A 17665-nucleotide genomic window follows, 5' to 3' on the forward strand; every position below is an offset into this window, starting at 1 on the left:
GACACCAACATCCTGCGCGTCAGCACCCCGGCGCGGCTGGCCCAGCTCCTGCTGCCCGCCGCCGGCCCCGGGCCGCCCGCCGACCTCCACTGCGTCCTCGTCACGGTGAGCCGGGGGGGGCCGAGCACCGCCAGCGCCCCGGGTCTCGGAGCATTGTGCTGGCTTTTCGTGCGTCTTGCGTCGTGCAAGCGCTGCAAGTGGATGAGGACACACTCGTAGTCCTTTAGCCACCGGTTCCTGCCGCCCCCCCATCTCCCGAGGGACGCGGGGTGCTGCGGGGGGACAGCCCCGTGCTGGGCAGCGCAGGCAGCTCCTCCCGACACAGGCAGCCGGCGCACTGTGGCAGTCTGGCCATAAGGCATAACTCGTCTTTCCAGTAAGCAATGATGACTATGCAGAGCACGTCTTTTATCCTGCAAAGCCTGGAATCGAGCGCAATTTCAAAATGTCATTTGGTAAAACCGGAACTGACCGCGCCTGGGGCACGGCTGCGGCCCTTGCTCGGGGCTCGGACCCGCATCCGGCAAGTGGGCTGGCACGGAGAGGGCCCCACGGGACCTGTGAGGGCCCAAAGGAAACTTTTTTTAGGTTTGTTTTATTTTTTTTTATTTTTTCTACTCTGCCCTGGAGTCCAAGGCTGCAAAACTTCTCACATGGTTCTGGGGTTGGTTGGTTTGTTTGCCTTAGTGGTAATTTAAGATGATTCATGCTCCTGGGTTTTCTGCTGTGCTTCCCCCCCACCCCCTTCTCTTTCTGTTGGGGTGGTTTTTGCTTCTCAATTAAAACACTCCCCCTGCCCCCCCCCTCTCTTTCCAGAACCCCCATTCCTCGCAGTGGAAGGATCCAGCGCTGAGTCAGCTGATGTGCTTCTGCCGGGAGAGTCGCTACATGGATCAGTGGGTGCCAGTGATTAACCTCCCCGAGCGGTGACCGCGCCGGGATGAAAACGAACTGAACCGAATTGCACTGAAGTTTTGCAATACTTTAGCAGTTGCTCAGGAAATAACTCCCTGCCCTGGCACAAGGATTACAGGGGAGGGGGGAGTAAAAAAAAAAAACCAACAAAAAAAGATAAAACTGATGTCAAGGGGGGTAGGCTGAAGTTGAACTACATCTTGTGTGGGACTGAAGAAAAGTGACTCCGAAGCGATGGGGATGCGTGGAAGCGAAGGGAAGACCAGCACCTGCGTTGCCGGAGGAATGAGCCCTGCCTGACAGGCAGGGGTGCTGCACTGCCGACTTACAAAAAACACCCAACACCCTTCATGGTCTTTTAAAGTGCAACTTACAGTTTCTGGTTTAAATACCTTAAAGAGCAAAAAGGTTAATCGAAACATTTTACAAACAATTTTATTGTATTTTTGGGATGTTAATTCTCAAGTTTTTATGCTAAGATATATAATAAGTTATTTTATGATATTGATGAAAAAATTATTTATATTTGGAGGTTTGAGAACCAGAATACCCTTAAGCAGTTGGTCTGCAACCACACATCTTTTAACAGTTGGCTGTTAAAAGCAGCTACATTAATATAATCGTTTGAAATTGGATAGTGTTTTGTTTTTTGGGTTTTTGGTTTTAGGTTTGTTTTTGTTGTTTTTTTTTTTTTTGAAATAAAAGTTTAAACTCAAACCCTCGGTCCTGGGTTTTATTGTCTTACCCTATTCATTAATGTACAGTCAAAAGGGCTCATTTGGCAGCTGCTTCCTTGTCCTGGCCATGGGCAAGGTCCTGTTGTGCTGGTCCGCTGTGGGTTTATTCCTAGCTCCTCCCATGCCATTAAATGAAAAAGCAGCTGATGTGCCGCAGGAAATGTTGGGAATGTTACTTATTTTTCTTGAATGCTACCACTTAAAAGCAGAGTTTAAAAAAAAAAGCATTATTTTAGAGGCTCCAACACTTCTGCAGAGCCTGGGTCTTCTTGGAAAGTGGGGAAACCTGATTCCTTGTAGGAGGAAAACTTGACCTGATGTTTCCTTTTCCAGGAAGGTGTCTGTCCAAGCATTGCACCACAGACTGCTGCAAACCCTCCTGGATTTGTTCCCTGTGCCCCCCAGGGTTAGGTGGTTTCTGTGCTAGGCTCCTCTTTTAATTACGTATCTACACTGGCACATGAAGCGCCATACTCCGTTGGCAGAAATCTCCAGGCCCCAAGAGAGCAGGAAAACAGTCTCCCTCACACCCACACTGCTTGCTGCTGGCAAAAGCCCTGTGCCGCCCACACTCCCTCCGCCGTGCTGCCTGGGGGAGGCCGCAGGGACGCTGGTGACCTACATCAGGGCTTCCCTAATTGCACGTGTGTGCCACACCCCAGTGCACTGCCTCCTGGCACCCGGCTCAGATGCCGCCCAGCTTGCTGGATCCCACAGCCCTTGTGTCCACCCCAGCAGTGGCAGCAGGGGGTCACTCTGTCCCCAGCCCCAGCAGGATCGAGTGCCAGCCCAGCCGGGTGGCGAGGCTGGACCAGTTCTCCCGCTCCCCAGATGCTCAGGATGGCACGCTCCGGCACGAGGCCGCCCATCCCTGTCCCGCACGGTGCTGCAGGGCCACATCACCTGCCCTGCAGCAGCCTCACGCTGTGTCCAGCACGTAGCTCAGGAGCAGGAAGGCACTGTCCTCAGCCCCGAGGGACATGGGACGGCTGCAGGAGTGGGATTGCACAGGAGCAGCACCGCCATCAGCCCATGGCAGCACGCAGGGGCTCCTGCCCACCACAGCACATGCCTGAGGAAAAAACACATTGAGCCCCAGCAGCAGCCACCAACAAGGAGGTTAGGTCAGGCTCAGACATGGTAGCTGCACAAAATGGGAGTTTTCTGAACATAGTATTTTTAGCTTCATTACTATGGCACGTATTCAGCATCAGCATTTCAAAAGCAAATACACTCCCAAGAGTTGAGCCACTGGCTGTTGCCTCCATTCACACGTATTTAAAAAAATCCTCTTTCTGTTGCATGTTACTTTAGCAGCACAAATGTAAGATATTGAAGAAAAAGTTTAACCACATCTAACCATAAACACATACAAATCCAGCTCTGGGGATCTTTTACACTCCTTTGTTGTTGTACACCAGACGCTCTGTTGCTCTTCCCTAAGTGTGTAACAGAGGATGGGTGGATCAATCACATTTTTGGAATTAAAGTTAATTGCAAACATTTGCAATTTCATTGAGCTCAACCTTGAGCAGAACCCCCCTGAACCCCTGGTTTCTCCTCATGTCTCCCCCAGCCCTTGGCTCCACGCTACAAACCGCCTGGCCAGGACCCACGCGTGGCCCCGGGGGCACATGGCTCAGCACACACCCGTGTACCCAAACACTCTTTTTTTTGCCCCCCAAACCAGCCAGCTCCAAGGGGGGGGGTGTCCCATCTGGATGCATGTCAAGCCCTCCCAAAAACATGCAGGCAAGAGGGGCCCCAATCCCCCGAGCAGCCGCAGCCAGAAAAGGCAAAGCCAGACCGGAGCCCAGCAGTGCCCACCCGCTGGGGAAGCACCGGCTGCCGGAATGGTGGGAAGGGCGCCAGGAGAGGTGGGAAGAGCATACAACACGTACTGGGAAGGACGTTAATTCTCATAACCAGCCAAAAGGAGGAGTAAGCAGCAGCTGCATGCGGCGATGGGACATCTTTGGACCGCAGAGTGGGGCCTGGAGAGCTGGACTTGAGATCCTGCTCTACCCTCTGATGACTGCACCCCTCGGTTAAAATGGGTGCTGGTTTGGGGCTTAATTGCACTGCAGCCTCAAAAACAAAAACTATCAAGACAAGAGCGACAAGTTCAAGCAAAATCTTATCGTTTTTGGCAAAGCACAGTGTGAGGAGCTGCCTGGCCGGCCTGCCGGCTCCCTGGGCAATGTCTGCGCCTTGCACAGAGGACTGCAGCCCCCAGGGGATGGCCCTGGGGAGGGAAACCTGCACTCTGGGGATGAGGATGATGGCCCTGCACCTGGCACGTTGAGCTAAGCCAGATGAGGGATAGGTCGGGATTGCCTGGGGACAAAGGATGTGGAAAGTAATAAAAAAAGAAAAAAAAATAACCTCCCCCCAAACAGAACCAAGGCTTTACCTAAGGGTCTTTAATAAATCTAAACTTTTTTTTTTTTTTTAAATAAAGAACACCCAGCTTCTGTCACTGCTCCAGGGCCAAGGTGTCCTGCAGCTCTCACCCCTGCGGCCATGCTCACCCAAATAACAGCCCCCCAATGCCCAGCCCAGAAGAACTGTGAGCAGATCTTATGGGATCTCTTTTTCCCCCTTTTAGCCCCATTGGTTTGATATGAACAGGTCCTACCTGAGACAAGATTTAAACATGACCTGCAAGCACGCTTGAGGGTCTCGGTAGGCGCACCCTGGCCATCCCACCTGGGGGTTGCAGAAGACCCATCCTGCCGTCACCCAATGCTACAGGGACAGCCAGGTTCTTTTGGGGACACTTAGCAGATTATGAGGGGTCAGGAGCAGGGGGTACTGCTCACACCTGCACCAGGTCATCCCCATCCCAACCCCACCACCACCCTTCCCATGGCAGAAACACCCAGCAATGCACCAGCGAGCCCAACCTTTGCAGCTCACCAGCTCCAGGAGACCAAGGACAATGAATGATGATAAGCTGGGAGCATAGAAAAAGCAGAAATATTTTAGCAAGAGGCTATTTTAGCAAAAGCCAGGTCTCCAAGCCACCAGCCAGCCCTTCTCCCTTTAATGCAACACAGCATTAAAGAGTCAAATTGGAAAATACAGAGAAAAACCACAAATAACAAGCTGGCTGCTTAATTTATGGGGGAAAAGAGAATAATACCCATTCTGGAGTGGTATTGGGTTCACTTGCTATAAAAGAGAGCGGCAGCACAGCGGGGCAACGCAGCTGTGCTGCCACACTGCATCTCCCTGCCACCTCACCATGCCACCTCCATGGGTTTCCCCCAGCAGCTACGGATGCAGATGGTCTCACTTCTCCTTTTTCATTCTACTACAGCAGAACCTGTATTTCCCCCGAATTTTACAATTCCTGTTCTTTCATGGGAGTATTTTACAGCAAAATAGCAAAGTGCAAACGTAACTGCTCGAGCTTTTGCATATATTTATATATATTGCATTTAAAAAAATAAAGAGTTTACTGAAAAACTATACATTAAATGCTGTCAGAAGCAGGCAGTTGCGTGCTGCTGGGTTAGCTGATGATCTCAAGTCTTCCACCTAAAACTGAGAAAGCACCTGAAAAAAACCTGGCATGGTGTTTTTAATCCTACATCTGATCACTGATGTGATCACAGCCACCTACAATCAATCCTTTTGTTCTCTGGATGTGTAAGCAAGCGTGAAATAGATGCTGCCATAGATCTTGCCCCAGCACTGCAAGAATGTCAGAATTGCATGGAAGAAGTTGAAAAACTCGGCCATGGGGCTGGACAGAGCCACAGCCAGAGCCGGGGCACACTCGACATCGGCTTGTCAAGTGCCGGCGGGTTCGTAGGAGAGAAGTGACAGAGCGAGCCCAAGGAATGTGCCAGAAGCTCTTTATTAGAAAGTACAGAGTTAAGCTCCACTATGGACATGGCGTGATGGGTGGGAATGACAAGGAGGTGGCCACGCTCCAGCTCAGGGCAGAGTACTGGCCGGACCCCACAGCTGGATCACCAAGAGTCCCTGCTGCAGGCTTTATTTAAGGGCAGACAACAGAGAAAAGCCAGATATGAACAGCATCTCTGCAGCTTCACAGGTGATCTTTTCTTTGGGGGCAGGGAGCTCTAACAAAATAAAAATGCAGATTACTATGGGGACAACAGATTGATGGGAGAACAATATTCAGGCAACAGCATGAGGTTATTTACCCACCCCGCGCCCCACGTACCTGCTTGCACACTTCTGAGCACAGCTGGAGTTCTCTCGACAGTCTTGCATACCCAAACTAAGTTAATTACTATTTTTAACAAGATGTGTTATAAAATGATAGACACAAACACAATAAAAAAATTAGTGTGGATCTACATTATTGTTTTTTAAATTGTCACTAGAAAAATACTCTAATTATAAAAATAATTTGCATGTAAGCACAGAATAAGCAGTACAATTTTCTGTCAGTCTTGTATGTCAATTTTTGAATTCTTTGTTAAAGAGGCTTGTTAAACAAATATATAATTTCTCAATATATATCAATAGTGTGTATATAATTTAATATAGAAATGACAAATATGCAACGTAAGACAGTAAATTACAAGTGGTTAATAAATTCTGTAAATACCATTACAGAAATGCACAGTTATGGCAGATCGCAACTTCAACCTCTGAACCACTGGCTACAGAGAAAGACATTTGTAGCCAGCTGAAGTCAGTATTATTTTCAATCCCTTCAAAGTTTTCTGTTAATATGCAATGTTTGTATAAATATACTATTAAAGGTTTTATATATATATATACACACACACACAGGCACACAGAGAAAGACTTTTTTATTATGTGTATATATAAAATCACTTACTTGATGGAAAGGCCCTCCAATTATATCTGCATAACCACAATCTGGATATAATTTGGCATTTTTCCCCTTTAAAAATGAATTTAAAAGAGTCAAATTCTGACTTCCTGCACAAAATATAACTGGGACTTCGAGTGACAGAACCATGCCTCCAGCTCAGCACAAAGCCAGGGCAGTACTAGCTTGCAGCCTTTGATTCTTTTGACAGGGCTGGTTTTTTTTTTTTATACTAACACACATTTTTAATTAGAGAAGATAATTCAGAGAAGCAGAATCAATACTGAAAATTCTGCTTTTTCAACTCCTCCTAAAAAGCAGGAAAATAAATCCGCAGCGCTCTGATTCTTGACACTTCAGGTTTTACACTTAAAAAACCTCTGCCAAGAGAAGCCAACATAAGGAAGGATGCAGGCATGGCTCCCTGGAGTTCATCAGCAGTTGCTACAATCATTTTTCAAGGTAGCTTTTGCTAGATAATGCACTTCTAAATGTGTGCATAAACACATGCTACCAACACAGATACAGCCCCCCCCGCCCCCGCATACATAATTTTAAAAAAATGTAAACCCCATGATGTTCAATCAGGTTTCTACACCTTTGCCTCTGCTCTGTCAGCGAAGCTCAGGCAACTTTGGTCTTGTCTGTGTGACGTGAAAAGTGAGACCAGGACCCGCTCCTGCAGAGGACAAGACCCCCAGCTCGCCATGCCTGTCCCACCGCAGGGACGCCGGCGCAGCGCCCGCAGGCTCGACGCCCAAGACCCCATTCCCTTGGACAAGAAAGAAGTTAATTCAGTTTGAAACCTCGCTTCCTAATAAAGATAGGGAACAGAAGAAATGCTTTAGAAAGCTTAAGAAATCGTTTATATGCTTGGTAAAAGAACGGCCGCTCTTACACAGTTAATAGCTAGTACCTTACAGAGTTATTTGCCTATACGCCTGCCGGTGGCTGGCTTTGCCCAGGAGGGCTGTGGAGGAGCTGCTGCTCTCCTATAACAAAATGCAGGTCTTCTTGTCCTTGAAAGGGTTCTCAGAAGCGGGTATGCCCATTAGCAACGGATCTTTCTTGGCGTGTTCTTCACAGTAGAGCATTAGGTCTGCTGATGCTTTTGACACCTGCAGAACACAGGGAAAAAAAACCCATAAAATGGTATTTCCCCATAACTGGTAACACGATCAAATGTGCTGAGAGCTGCTGACGGGTACAAAGTCCCTGCACAGGATGGGAGAGGTGCTCGGAGATCAACACACTCTCTGGGGCTTGGTCTCCTGCAAAGACACGCTGCCACTAGCTTGCTCCAGCTTTATCTGCAGGGAGGAGAAAAGGATGGACCCCGGTGCTCTTTGGGGTTAGTTTGTGACACCAGGCAAAAGTACCGCTCGGCTCCTACACGGCTTCTACAGAAGACTAAAAATACACAGGAGAAGGTTCAAAATAGTACAGTAGGTTTGTAACAAGGAACTTCTCATCTATAAAGTTGGGGACAGTAAACAGAAGCGTCCTCAGATGACTAGTTTTGGGAACGCTGTGCAGGGTCCCTCCTTGCACGGCCCTGCTCCTGACCCCCGTCACCTGAGGAAGGGCACTGCTGCTCTGTGAATCTGGACGTTTGTTCTGCTGGCCTTCAAAAGGGGCTGGGCAGCAATTCAAGCAGCCTGACAAAATCCAATAAGGCGATATTACTAGTGTAGCCAATATCCTATCCCTGCTAGCTGGAAAAAAGTTTGGTTTCTTTTCTGCCTTAAGTTAAAGGAATCCAGTTTCTGCTACCTCCTTTTTTTTTTTTTTTTTTTTTTTTTTTATAATGTCCCTACACATTCAACTTCCTTGCAGACGTAGCATTCAGCCAGCAGAAGGATGGAACAAAATCACACAATTAACACAATATGCATGAAACTGAAAACTCATACCTGCCTTCTGTTTCAGACATTTGATTTGCACTTCGTATTTTGCTTTGGTTCTCCTACAAGTCCATAAAGCACCGAGCTACCTGAGGATACTGCTAGTAAGTGGCCACAAGAATTAGATTTATTCAGATTTGTTGGGCTGAAACGTAAACATCATGTTCTGAGATGGGGGAAAAAAAAAAAATGAACTGTGGGCACACGCATCCATATACACACTCCCTTATCTTATCACCCTATAGCTGGAAGGGGGAAAAAAAACGGGGGAAAAAAAGAGGAGTGAGGAAGGATGTGGTCTCACCTTTATTCTTTCTATTGAGGCTTCTGTTCTTAACTGTTGGACAGTCCTTCGGGCCTGGGCTATGTTGTTGGTTGTGCTAGCCGTTTTGCCAGACATTTTCAGTGAAGCGGTGAAGCTCTGTTTTGAAAGACAGCGGGTTATTTTTCCAGAAGGTGGCACAGCACATTAAACTGCTTTTACACAGAGGCAACCGTGACACACTGCAAAAAGTGCATTTTTTAATTTATTATTTCACACAACAGGACTGGTCAGCTGAGAAGCAGCTCAGCAAATGGTGCTCTGCAACCAAAACACCCTCCAGAAAAAATGCATTGAGCTTTTGTGCATCCTATTGCTTCACTCTTCCCTGTGTCAATAGGCGATATGGGTTTATTGACTTGTGCTTCTCCCAAGCCGGAGGGCGGCCAGCACCACACCATGCGCCCACCCCTACGCCTGCCATTTGCACAGGGGCTGGATGCAATGTGGTCAATCTCTGCACCAGCCACTGCCCTCCGGTCGGACAGATCCTGCTGTGTGGGAAGGGACAGTCACCCCAGGTCATGCTGGGAGGGAGGAGAGCTGCCGCCCGCCTGCCCGAGCACTGGGACCAAGGAGCATCCCCTCCTCTCCCTCTCACAGACGGAAGAGGATTTCATGGCCGGTTACCGCCCCTTCGCCGAGACTGCTGCAGCGGGGAGGACGGGCAGAGGCACAGCCACCTCGGCCATGCCAGCCCGGCCTCTCTGCCTCCTTTGCCCTTCTCTGGCCAGGCTGTGTTTCAGGTCTGCAGCAGCCCAGCAGCAGCTTTATGACACACCAGAGGAAAAGGAAAACAAGAAGGCAAAGTTCAGAGACGCATTCCCGGCTGCTGTCTGCTCCCATGTGCCCATATATGGGGGAGTGGCGGAAAAAAAACGAGTGGCTCCGTGACTTTCCTTCTCCAGGTAACAATGCAAAGCATCAATCCTGACCAAACGGTGCCAGCGTTTGGATGGTGTCCAGCGAGAAGGGAGGACGCTCTCCACCAGGCTCAGCTAGCCGGTCCGGCAGCAATTCAAGCACAGCTTTTGCAGCTTGACCCCTCACTTGCAGCTACCCCCGGGATGCCCACAAGCGGCACAAAGGCAGCACGTGCCACCAGCTTACAGGAGAGCCCAGACCGTGACAGGATGCCACATGCTTCCCTGTGAGTTGGACCAAGGAAGAAGACATGCTCCCAACCCAACCAAAGAGCAAGGAGTGAACCAGGATCGTACGTGTGCGACCATATCCAGACAAGGAAGACAGCCCGCCTGCCAGCTCTGACTCAAGACCAGGTCCAAGAGGACAGGCAGCACCAGTAAACAGTTAAGGGTCAGTTTTACTGGTGCTGGCACTGCTGTCCTTGAGCAGCTTTACTGCAGGCGCTCTGCAACAAAGACCCGAATGAGGTTTCTTCATCACGTCCACAAAAGTATGCTTAGTTGCACACTGTAAGTCAGCGGTCCGCTGGCATTTACACCACTCGGGATTTAGAGATCTTAATCTCCTGATGGTCCCAGAAAACCTCAGCTTCTTCAGCTGTACGTAACTCATACGGCATGCTTGAGCCTGCCCTGGCTTATTGGACCACCACAAGCTGTCCCTTTGCACGTGCCACACTGAAGGCCACCTTGCCCCATCTCCCTGCAGCACCCTTCCTGCTGCGCGCCCCTGTCATCCCCAGACATTTCTCATGCTGTGTAGCCATCCAACCGCTGCTGCTAGAAGCGGAGCAGCAGGAGCAGGGAAGGGCTGAGGACCATGCAGCATTGTGTTCAAAAGAATATCCCTACAGGCATTGCAGCAGTAAAGAGCTTATTGCTAAATTATTCATGTACCCAAGAGTTCAAAGAGCAGCTGGTTTAGGACAGCCCTAGCCTGTGAAACTGTCCTTTCTGTGCCAATCCTTGCATGCAATCTCTAGCAGGACTGTGCACAAACCCTGCCATTCATTTTCCACAGAGCCACGACAATAATTGGCTGCATGGTGCTGTGCTTAAATCATTTATTGCATTACAGGGACTTGAGTCCAATGTAGCTACATGTGACCTTTCCAAGCGCTGCATACAGCGTTTCCTTGTAGGTTTCAGGTTTCTCAGGCCTCAGCCTGGGTAGCAGGGCTGTTTTTCCAGCCAGTGCTCATGCCTGCCCAGCTAGCTGGGAACTGCATCATTTTGCACCAAGTCTCCATTTTGGCACATGCCGTCATTTCTAGGCTTGCTCAGCAGGGCCCAGACTTTCAAAATTTTTCTCTCCCTCTGCAGAAACCAGCCCTAGGTTTGAAGTTCACCCCCAGTGCCTGTCAGGCCAATACAGCCCTCACCGGTGGAGCACACCCACAGTAGATGTGGGATGCCCACAAACCACTGCCACACACCCCCAGCTCTCCTCCGACAGCAGTGCAGGCACCCATGGACGCTTTGTGCTGGCTGGGAACTGTGCACAGCCAGCAGCAAGCACCCCCTGCACGGCATCCTCAGCGTTTTCTGTTAGGAGCGATCCACCGACCCGCACTCCTGTGGCACCAAGTGCGCTCAGCTTCCTCCCTCTGCAGCCCTGTGATCTACTGGTGAGAAGTACCGCAAGTAGCGCGCTAACTGGTATTTCATGCTTTACAGCTCACGGCTGACTTCTGCTGCTCTTCTAACATCCCAGCAGTGAATCGCAAATGAAGCAACCTGCTGTTTTTCCCAGCTACATCCGCACCGCTAATGGCGAAGCCCAGCAAGAGCAGGATCAGGCTGCACACAGTGAGCGGCACTGCAGAGCAGAGCGAACACCAGCAGCGCTCAGCGGCGAGCTGCAACGAAAGCAGCATGGGGATGCTGCCATAGCTGGGGAACAGCCAGCAGTGGGACACGGGGGGACCTTCCTTGCAATGGCTTTGGGCAGAGTAAGTGCCAAGTGACAGGTCAACGCCTCCTGCTCACGTGCAGGTAGGAGGGACATTCATAATTGATATTAGGTATCACTAAAAACTTATTTCCTCAAACAAATATTAAGAACTTACTCATGAATCTCTCCAATCTGCACGAATCTGAGTGGCCATATAACAGCCCCCTATTTAGCTCACTGGCCTGCTTTCCCAGTAACTCTTTGCATCCAGGAGCAGGAGACAAGCATGAAAACCCAGAACTAGTTTAAATGCTGCATATACTCCAAATGACTGATTTCAGGGCAAATCACAGAAGGTCTTTTGTAATTTTAGAACCTTTAAACGTGTGCCAGTTCAGAGATCACAGCTCCGAGCAAGTGCCCTCCAGCAGGCGAGGCACAGGCCATTTTGGGGACAGGCTGCGTCTGAAGCATCTACCTTCCACTCCTCTAAATATTTCCACCCAGGGTTTCTGTATGCAGCTACCACAAGTAAAGCTGCAGCAAAGTTAAGGAAATTTGAGCAGAGCACAGAGGCCAGGGAAGCCAGGCTGGCAGCACACACTGGCCACTGACTCATCCCAGCTGTGCAGGAGGACAGCCTGTAAACCGTGGTTGCTTCACCTCCGCAATAGCTGGGTCAGTAACACGAGCCTCAGTCTGTGGCAGTCATCCACTGCCCCAGTTCCCCACAAGACCCTCATCGCCCCAAAATTTCTCCAAAGTTCCCGCTGTGTTCCAGAGAGGTCACCTACGGACCGAGTTGCACATGATTCACGGCTTACCACCCACTGAAGGTAATTAATGCAAAATTTTAAAAAGCCAGCAGGATTTTTCCTCTGCAAAGCAGCGTTCCCTCTATGGCACTGTCTTAACCGAAGACGCAGGCACTCATCCTCCCTTGGCACCTAGCACCCTGCTGCTCCATGGTGCTGCATTCAGAGTGGCATGAAGGAAATGAGCCAGGACTGTCTGCACGAAAGCAGCTCATCCTCCAGCCCTGCAAGCCTCTTTCAGCCCTCATTTAATCCACACACAATGAGGCAGGAGGTGACAAAGCCAAACCGTGAGTCAACGCAGGGCAGCTGAGACACAGCTGTGACCATGCAGGGCCAGGCAGCACTGGGAGCACCAGGTGTGAGTGAGGCCATGGACCCTGCTCCCAGGAACAGGTGCTGGTTTTGCTGGAGTGGGGCTGCCATCTCCCAGCACTGCCGGCTACTTACTGGCACAGCTGCGGGTACAGATTTTTGGGAGCGGTGCTTGCTCTAGGGAGGTGTGAAGTCTTTGCATGCTTTGGCTGAGGAGGAGAGTTAGAGATGCATGGGTGTCTGAAATACCCTCTGTATCAACATCACGACACAAACTCTCAGTTACTAACCCAGATCCACCATATTACAGTCGAGTTATTGCTAATCACAGAGCTGTAACATCCCACAGCAAGTACACAGTGTATGCGTCCTGAATTACTAATAGTGGTAGCACCCAAATATTAAAATGCATTTTGATGGCACATTTAGTGATTCAATCTGCAAACTACTCAAGAGAACGAGTGCTGACTGACACAGCATAAACACATTTGTCTGGAAATAGTCGTACATCTGTTCGTAAAGGTTTAATAGTCAGATGTTTTGCTTTATTGCTGGGAAAGGGCAAGCTACTTGGAGCATGTTTCTCGTTGTAAGTGAGAGAGGTGTACATTGAATGCATGTCATATTATTTGTAAAATACAAGTGAAAACTCTCTGGAATTCAAGGCAAAGGCCGTGGTGCATTAACCACCTCTGACATAAGCCCTGCAGTGCCATGACACAGACAAGATCTTTCCAGTTCAAGTCAGTGATGGCCAACTCAACAAGCCAGGGAGGCTTACACTACGCCGGGCAATGCAGAAACACATTGTGGGCTTCACCTCAAACACAAAAGCAGATTTTTATAAAATCAGGAGAATTACCTCACATCCCGAGGAGTGGGCCATGTTTTAGCTGATGTGAATTGGCAGGGTCAGGACCACATCCAGGGCTTGGTGCCACAGAGCAGGGGACATGATGGCTGCGGGGGAGCCCCCATCTCTTCCAGCGCTGCTGCAGGTCCTGCTGGCCCCAGGAGCACGGGCTGCTTTGCAGCAGACCTGCACGCAGATCCTGACCTCTACCAGCCACTCACCAGACGCAGCAAGAAGGACCAAGTTGGAGCTCCCATGACTCTTGACAGCAGCACCCAAGCCAGGACACGTGTAAGCTCTGCTGGTAAACCAACCCCATGATCAAGGTCAGGTTGGACGGGGCTCTGAGCAACCTGATCTAGTTGAAGATGTCCCTGCACACAGCAGGGGGTTTGGACTAGATGACCTTTAAAGGTCCCTTCCAACCCAAACTACTCTATGATTCTATGATTTTGCGATGCGGTCGCCAGACAAATGGAGCCAGGAGACCTGCACATCTTGGCACACCAGGATTGCCCAAAGAGCTGCAGCCTCAGATCCAACAGATAATGCAAGCAGGCTGCACTCCACAGCACCGTCTGCCCATTTAAAACAGCATTTAGAAACATAATAGGAGTCTTCTGTTACTAGACTTTTGGGGCATTTGACCTGATAATTTGAGGAATTTAGTTATTGCAAAGCTAATCATTAAGCTAGAGTTCCTAGAAAGGAAGTTTAAAAGGACACAGATTTTTGCAGTTTTTGTTCAACGCTTCCTGCCTTTGCTGGCGTGCCATGAGAAGTGGGCAGGGGGACAGCTGCTCTGCTGCCACAGCCCCCTTCCAACACACAAAAACAGCACCTGGACCCCATTCTGCTCAAAGCCATTAATACATGCAAGCCCAAATTTTGAGACTCCTTCCCACTGAAAGCAATTGATTGCAATGGGGAACTACCAGACTGGGGGCTTTGCTGGATCTGGGTTTCCTTGCCTAATCCTGGCAGTCGCTTAGGCTGCAGAGTCCAATCAGGACTTCTGCTCAACATGTAAATGAGGCTTAACTCATTTGTAAATGGTAACAGGATCACCCTTGCAGGTGGTGCCTCCCCCTGCCCTCCCAGCACAGCTCCCAGGGCTGCTCGCTGCTGTGACTCCCACCCTGGCACCCAATGCGGGGTTGCAGACCGTGGTCCTAGGTAGGCAATGCCATGCCTAGGTGCCCCAAGCAAGGCACAGCTCGCTGAGAAGATCAGCGACCCTTACCCGGGCCCAAGGAGAGGTGCTGATGCTGTGTCTGGAGGATGTTCTTGCAACAGGATTGTAATTCCTGTAAGAAGTCCTCCTGCACCATCAGCAGCAGAGGAAAATGACCCTGCTCCTGATGGAGAACGAGTCCACACACACCAAGTGGGAGACGTGCAAATACAAAACAGCGTCTTGGCTATGTGGAACTGAAATGGTAGAAGAGGAATTTAAAAGGAATTTCTCATGTTTAGGTAGTACTCTTAAGGAAAGATAATAGATATGAGACTGTTGGCTACTTTGGGAAATTTACTCTGCAAAGAATACAGTGAGAAATCAGAAGACCCTACCTTTTGGGGGTTTCGGTTTTGATCAGAATAAAACCACGGGATCAGAGCACTGCGTTCACCCCGCTCTCCCTGCCTCTTCAGCACCAGCATCAGAAGGGATCTGGCCAGAACCTCTGCAGGACCCTGGGGCCGAGGTGGCCAATTGACTTGTGGAACAGGCACAGGCGCACCGAACCCAACAGCCTCGCTGCAGTGCAGGTATTGCACAGAAGGACCCGCAGAAGATGGACACAGCTGCAAAAGCTTCCTCATACCCGACAGGCTCACACGTTCGTGAAAAATCAGACTTCCAACCAAGAACCTCCAACACGCACTGTTAGAGCTGATAAATGCAGCTGCTGAATTTGATAATGAACTCTGCTAGTGTGTTGCAAACTGTCTGCGAATGCTTTAAAATAATCATTGCTGGAGTAACAAGGGGCTGTTTCATGTGGATACAAAAGAACCACGGATCCACTACAAACTGAGCCCAAACTCCCATTCCAGATCCCGCAGTTTTCACTTACTATATTGAAAAACTATGGTGTGAAAAAAAAACAACCCAAAGCAATTTATTTCTATAAAGTAATGCATGCATCTCTCAGAAGTAAGTTAGTTCAACATTTGCTGATCCCTCTAATTTTAGTACTTCTTTTAAGACATAAGGTTAAAAAACAATTACTGCAAAATTAAAAGATAAACCGTTCTCCTCTCATTTCGCTGGGGCAAGGCTAACTTTGTTCAGCCTTTCCTTCCCCACCCCCAAGCCACAGCCCCAAAACCCCTTTTGCCACTGGAGAGGTTTGAGTTTCTCTGGAGTCCCTTCCCATCCTACATGAATGACCTCGTTAGGAAAGTTTCAGTGCTTATTTTCCCAGCTGGTTACCTTTACTAATAAATTAGATGTTTTTAAAAAAACAAACCCAAACCATAACATTTGAAAATTAAATTGCTGTGTTTCCTCATCTTCAAACAAACATAAGCAGCATTACTTTAATAGTCCTCCTAAGATTACTAAATCTCTTCTACAGAGAGATTTACAAACAACTAGGTCATCACCCAATAATACTGTTTTCCCTCTGAGTTCCTGGTAACCTACCCTATTAACTAAGCTGCTATGGCCATCTCGAGCTGCAGGATTTCTTTTAGGGTACACTTCATTTCAGACAACAGCAACAAACTGCATAAAACTCTGCAGATCTATATCGGGGGTGTACACCCTGCAGAACCTGGGATTTCATGCCCTCAGAGCCTGGGGCAGGACTTTCTGGGACAGAGATGTATTCAGGGATGTCTCCCAGCAGAATTAAGTCACTCTCTAAAGAAAAGACCACTCAGTCAGGGAGGGCACTGCTCCAATTTCTGGGAAACAAGCCTTCACGCTCAATGGGCAGCCCTCAACCAAAAGCAAAGACACCCCGAGAGCCGAACTCACCCCATCACTTTTCTCAGCGGGATCTCGTGTCCCCCAGCACTCACAGTCACAACTATTCATTCTCTATTAAAGGGACCAAAAACATAGTTCCAACAAGTTTTTCAGTTCATCACCTAAGACAAAACATGGCTGGTGTGATTTCATGCTGTTCTAGGCAGGAGGTGAGCTGGGGGTCCCCTGCACCCGCTGCTGTAGGAACACACTGTGAGTGACAACCTCGGTCCTCCGCAAGTGATAATGCTGAACAAGGGCTTGCCAGACCTCAGGTTGACGATGACAGACATTCCCTAGCCCCAGAGCAGCTGCCGGCATGGCTGCAACTCTCACTTGTGTCTGACTCACAACCTAAAAAGAGACAAAATAATCAGCCCTACCAACAGCCTTCTCCGGCCATCGTGCCCATGGCACAGCCTTTCTGCAGAAAGTGCTCTGAAAACATGAACAGCTACATCTGAAAACAGACAGGGTATGTTTTTCCAGCTGTGCTGGCTGGTCTAATAAAACAAGCAAGCTTTCATGTCCGTGCTTCATGTCAGCTAGCAAGGGGCTCGCAGGTTTGTCTGCTTTCTCCAACTACACCATCCCACAACCCTGCCCTTCGGTCCCCGCAGCTGCAAGGCCACTGCCACAGCACTGCGTTTCTTGAGTGAGCCAGGATGATCTTTATTTTCAGTCCCAAGCACATCGTGCAGCTTTGACTTTCCCCTTCTTAATACAAGGAGACTGCAGGAGCAGAAAGGTGCGGTGAGACGGACAACTGGAAGAACAGTTTCCATTGCAGCAGCCATTAACCCTGCCAGGACCCCTCAGCTTCCTGCAGAGAGGACCAACATCCAGCCCACGAAACACCACGGCACACGCTAGTGTGCGCTTGTTGTCACTTCTTGCCCTTTTTCACTGTTCATCCCTATCCCTGCTCTGTTTGAAAGTTGTCAGAAGTGAAAAGAACGATTATGGGAAAGGTACTAATAACGGGAGGGAGCAAGGCTGCCTGCCCTCTCCAGGTACTGTGGGCTTGCAGAGGCACATAGAATCATAGAATCATAGAATCATTGAGGTTGGAAAAGACCTCTAAGATCATCGAGTCCAACCGTCAACCCAACACCACCATGTCCACTAAACCATGTCCCTAAGCGCCTCATCTACACGTCTTTTAAACACCTCCAGGGATGGGGACTC

At 49.3% G+C, this 17665-nt stretch overlaps 2 protein-coding genes across 2 annotated transcripts in view; one reads left to right on the forward strand and one right to left on the reverse strand.

Annotated features, from left to right (window-relative positions):
- The window catches only part of GADD45A (growth arrest and DNA damage inducible alpha), a 2287-nt gene extending 1218 nt beyond the window's left edge, over window positions 1-1069 (forward strand). The window contains exons 2-3 of the mRNA XM_009278754.1: window positions 3-105; window positions 817-1069. Coding sequence (XP_009277029.1) covers window positions 3-105; window positions 817-930 — 217 coding nt within the window. The 3' untranslated portion in view covers window positions 931-1069. The remainder of the gene's footprint in view (window positions 1-2; window positions 106-816) is intronic.
- A 4431-nt stretch (window positions 1070-5500) lies between these two features.
- The window catches only part of GNG12 (G protein subunit gamma 12), a 20815-nt gene continuing 8650 nt past the window's right edge, over window positions 5501-17665 (reverse strand). The window contains exons 3-4 of the mRNA XM_009278734.2: window positions 8680-8796; window positions 5501-7589 (exon numbers count right to left, since the gene is read on the reverse strand). Of these exons, the coding sequence (XP_009277009.1) occupies window positions 7464-7589; window positions 8680-8775 (222 nt within the window). The 5' untranslated portion in view covers window positions 8776-8796 and the 3' untranslated portion in view covers window positions 5501-7463. The remainder of the gene's footprint in view (window positions 7590-8679; window positions 8797-17665) is intronic.

Source organism: Aptenodytes forsteri, unplaced genomic scaffold, assembly GCF_000699145.1.
Source record: "Aptenodytes forsteri isolate BGI_AS27 unplaced genomic scaffold, ASM69914v1 Scaffold290, whole genome shotgun sequence".
Classification (NCBI taxonomy): Eukaryota; Metazoa; Chordata; class Aves; order Sphenisciformes; family Spheniscidae; genus Aptenodytes; species Aptenodytes forsteri.